Source organism: Aegilops tauschii, chromosome 3 (assembly GCF_002575655.3).
Source record: "Aegilops tauschii subsp. strangulata cultivar AL8/78 chromosome 3, Aet v6.0, whole genome shotgun sequence".
Classification (NCBI taxonomy): Eukaryota; Viridiplantae; Streptophyta; class Magnoliopsida; order Poales; family Poaceae; genus Aegilops; species Aegilops tauschii.
Window position 1 is genome coordinate 393,694,099 of NC_053037.3, and position 2,984 is coordinate 393,697,082.

The following is a 2,984-nucleotide window of genomic DNA, read 5'->3' on the forward strand; positions in this document are numbered from 1 at the left end:
CTTTTGTCCAGTTTAAAAAAAACTATCTCCGTCCTGAATTATTGGTCCTCATTTTATTTTGTGCCAAACTTTGATATAAATTTAACTAACAAAATATTCATGCATATCATCAAAAAATATATCATTGAAAACTATGTTCAAATACGAATCCAACAACATAATTTTGGTTGACATGCATTAACATCTTTTTAGTTAAATCTTTGGTCAAATTTTGGCACAGATTATAAAGGGGACCAATAAACCAGGACGGAGGTAGTACCATAACATCACACATATCAAGGCAAACTGAGTCTAAAACAAAATGAATAAAGTATTGCATGACACCACACATATATTGCTATCCACTGTATGGATATAGTAAGATATAGACTAGTAACATATGCATATTATTAGTCTATGTTACCCTCCATTATAACCAGCCTTAGGTGTAAGAAGAAGAGTAGCAACATGTGGCATTGCCTCCCATGTTAGTCATGGCGCGCTGTCATTTTGCCTTTCCTAAGCCATTTGACCTCGACGTGGAGAATTATGTTCTCTGCATATATAGAGATGCTTAGAGACTATGCTCAGGAAACTAAGGAACGGAATATGTAACTACGTAAGTAGCGCAAAGATTTTACGAAATGTCTACGTATTAGCTCACAAGGACGACAGTAAGCTAAAATCAAGGGAGCTGCTGACGACTTAAAATGAACTACTCCCCCTCTTGTTCATTTTTATAAGGCTTTGTAGATATTTCTGATACTGTGTAAAACAGCTCAATTTCACTTGTTTGAAACGATTTGTAAAAGTGAACGGAGGGAGTAATACATATAGAGTTTGTATGAGTGTTACGTAAGAATAGCATTTTTTTATACATATTATAATAATTCACAGTATAAAAAATTAAAAATTCAGGACCCAAAGTTTTGGGAGCCATTTGGAATCGCACAATCTATATATGCGTGCGATACGGTCTGAGTGTCATGCGTCAAATTCTTGTCCTAGCAAACCTTAGCACACGTTGTATTTTCAAAGGGAGGCATTGGAACGGGGGCACTTGACCTTAGCATCAACAGCCCGAACAACGCATCTGCCATTTCCTCCCCAACCGCCTCAACTATCTCAGCCCTAGTCACGTCCCGCGCCACGGCTTCGCCCTGACTCACATGCGCACCCGCAAGCTGTTTCTTTGATCGCACCGCCTTGGCCGGTGCCTGCCTCTTCTTCTGCTTGACCGGCCGCGGCGCAAACTCCCTTTCTTCCTCGCCGCCGCGGTGGACGTCCCTGCTCTCGTCGTGATGTAATCGGAGGAGAAACCCGAGGGCGCCGTCAGGGTGGCCCTGCAGCCCCTCGATGCCGGGAACCTTGGGCTGCCCGGGCAGCTCCGGCGACCGGAACGCCCACACCTCGATGACAAAATGGAGATCGTCCTTCACCAACTTGTTCTTGGACACGAAGTCGTTCCAGCCGGTGCCAATGAAGCGGTACCCGCCGTTGGAGTCGAGGTACTTGAGCGTGAAATTGAACTGGTTGCTGTGGTCGTCTTGGACGACCACGCTCAGCCCGCGGTGATGGTGCACGTGGCGCGTCTCCTTCTCGGCTAGGATGCCGGTGATGGGGTGGCCCTCGAGGAACTCGCGCTTGCACGAAAAGAGGAGCCGGTTCTGGTTGCGGTCCACGTCGCTCATCTGGAGGCTCTTCATGATGACGAACTGCGGGGCCGTGGCGCCGAGCGTCTCCAGGTGCTGCCGCTGCGCCTCGCTGAGGTGCAGCGGCCTGTTGACCAGCGGGGCGGCGTCACGCGCCGGCTGCGGCCCGTTCTTTCTATTGCCATTGCTATTCCTGTTCCTGTTCCGGTTCTTCTTCGCCCCGGCCGCCGACGTCCCGGCTTCGTCTTCCTCCATGCTCACGTACGCAACGTTGCACGCCGCCGATCGCCTCGGCCGGCTCTGAACCGGGATCGCGCAGGAGCCGGTGCCCTCGCCCACGGTGTCCACCACCCGTCTCTTCTTCGGCGGGACCACAAATGAATCGTCGGCGCTGCTGCCGTCGCTCGTAGTCGTCGCCCTCTTCTTCAGTGGCAAGAGATATCTCTGGAAGATGCCATCGGGAGACGTCGGGACTGGCGTCGATTGGGCGGCGTGGGCGTCGGCGTGCAGGAAGCCCGGCGAGAAGGGGTTTCTTGGGGCTGGCGTCATCGGATTGGAGTTGGAGATGCGAGATTTGGAAGACCTAGATGGTTTTGGGGAGGTTTTGCGATCGCAACCCAGGGGTGAAGTATATAAGACTGACGGCCGAAAAAGGAAGGAAGAGATGGATCGGGAGTTCGGGACTCCAACTCCGCTTCAGATACGGTCCGTGGCGTGCGGGCCCTGTCTTGAGAGAGAAGAACTGGGAGTTTTTGGTGTAGGAACAGGCCCTCCAGTCCGCTTCAGGTACGTACAGGCCTCGAATAGGCAGGCCGTGGATCCGTGCACCGTACGAAAAGATGGCTACGAAGAGGATTTTGGTGGCACAAAGGCGGTGGACGGGTCTACAGCCCATATGCTTCCGGCCATTTCGCGGGCCTCTCTGGCTCCTCGACGCGGCATGTCCTATTTGGCGCAGATGTCTCGCTGAAGCGTTTCGAGTAATCAGGTCAGCCCATGTTCGCTCAGGAAAAGAAATTTAATATATGAGAGAAGCGGGATTCGATTCCTGCTCGCCACTTCGCCCAAGTCTCACTCATGATAAGTATGAGATGCGTTCTGTAGTTGAGACGAGTGAAGCCAGTTTTCCACTTGTTTTCATTTTTTCCTATTTTTATTTTCTTTTTTCTTCGGGTTTTTTGTTTTCCTTTTTCATCTTCACTTTTTGTTTAGTTTTTCTTTTCCTTTTTATTTTTTTCTTCCTTTTGTTTTTTCTTCTCCGAATTTTTCTTCCTTTTCGGTTTTTCCTTCAAATGCTTGCTCAACATTTTTTAGACACTTGTTCAACATTTTCTTAAATACTTGTTCAATATT

The 2,984-nt window shown here is 49.1% G+C and overlaps 1 protein-coding gene across 1 annotated transcript; it reads right to left on the reverse strand.

The window, feature by feature from the left end:
- Nucleotides 1-893: 893 nt before the first annotated feature.
- On the reverse strand, nucleotides 894-2,180 carry LOC109775240 (uncharacterized). The gene is made up of 2 exons (XM_020333987.1): nucleotides 1,032-2,180; nucleotides 894-983 (listed from the first exon to the last, which is right to left on the reverse strand). Exons 1-2 carry the CDS (start codon nucleotides 2,178-2,180, stop codon nucleotides 894-896), a joined length of 1,239 nt encoding a protein of 412 aa, XP_020189576.1.
- Between the last annotated feature and the right edge of the window lie 804 nt (nucleotides 2,181-2,984).

Excerpts from the sequence above, each read along its gene's own strand:
- LOC109775240 (XM_020333987.1), bottom strand. The coding sequence starts at position 2,180 with ATGACGCCAGCCCCAAGAAACCCCTTCTCGCCGGGCTTCCTGCACGCC. Across the intron at positions 984-1,031 it reads TGCTAAGGTCAAGTGCCCCC|GACAAGAATTTGACGCATGA; the intron begins GTTCCAATGCCT and ends AAGGTTTGCTAG.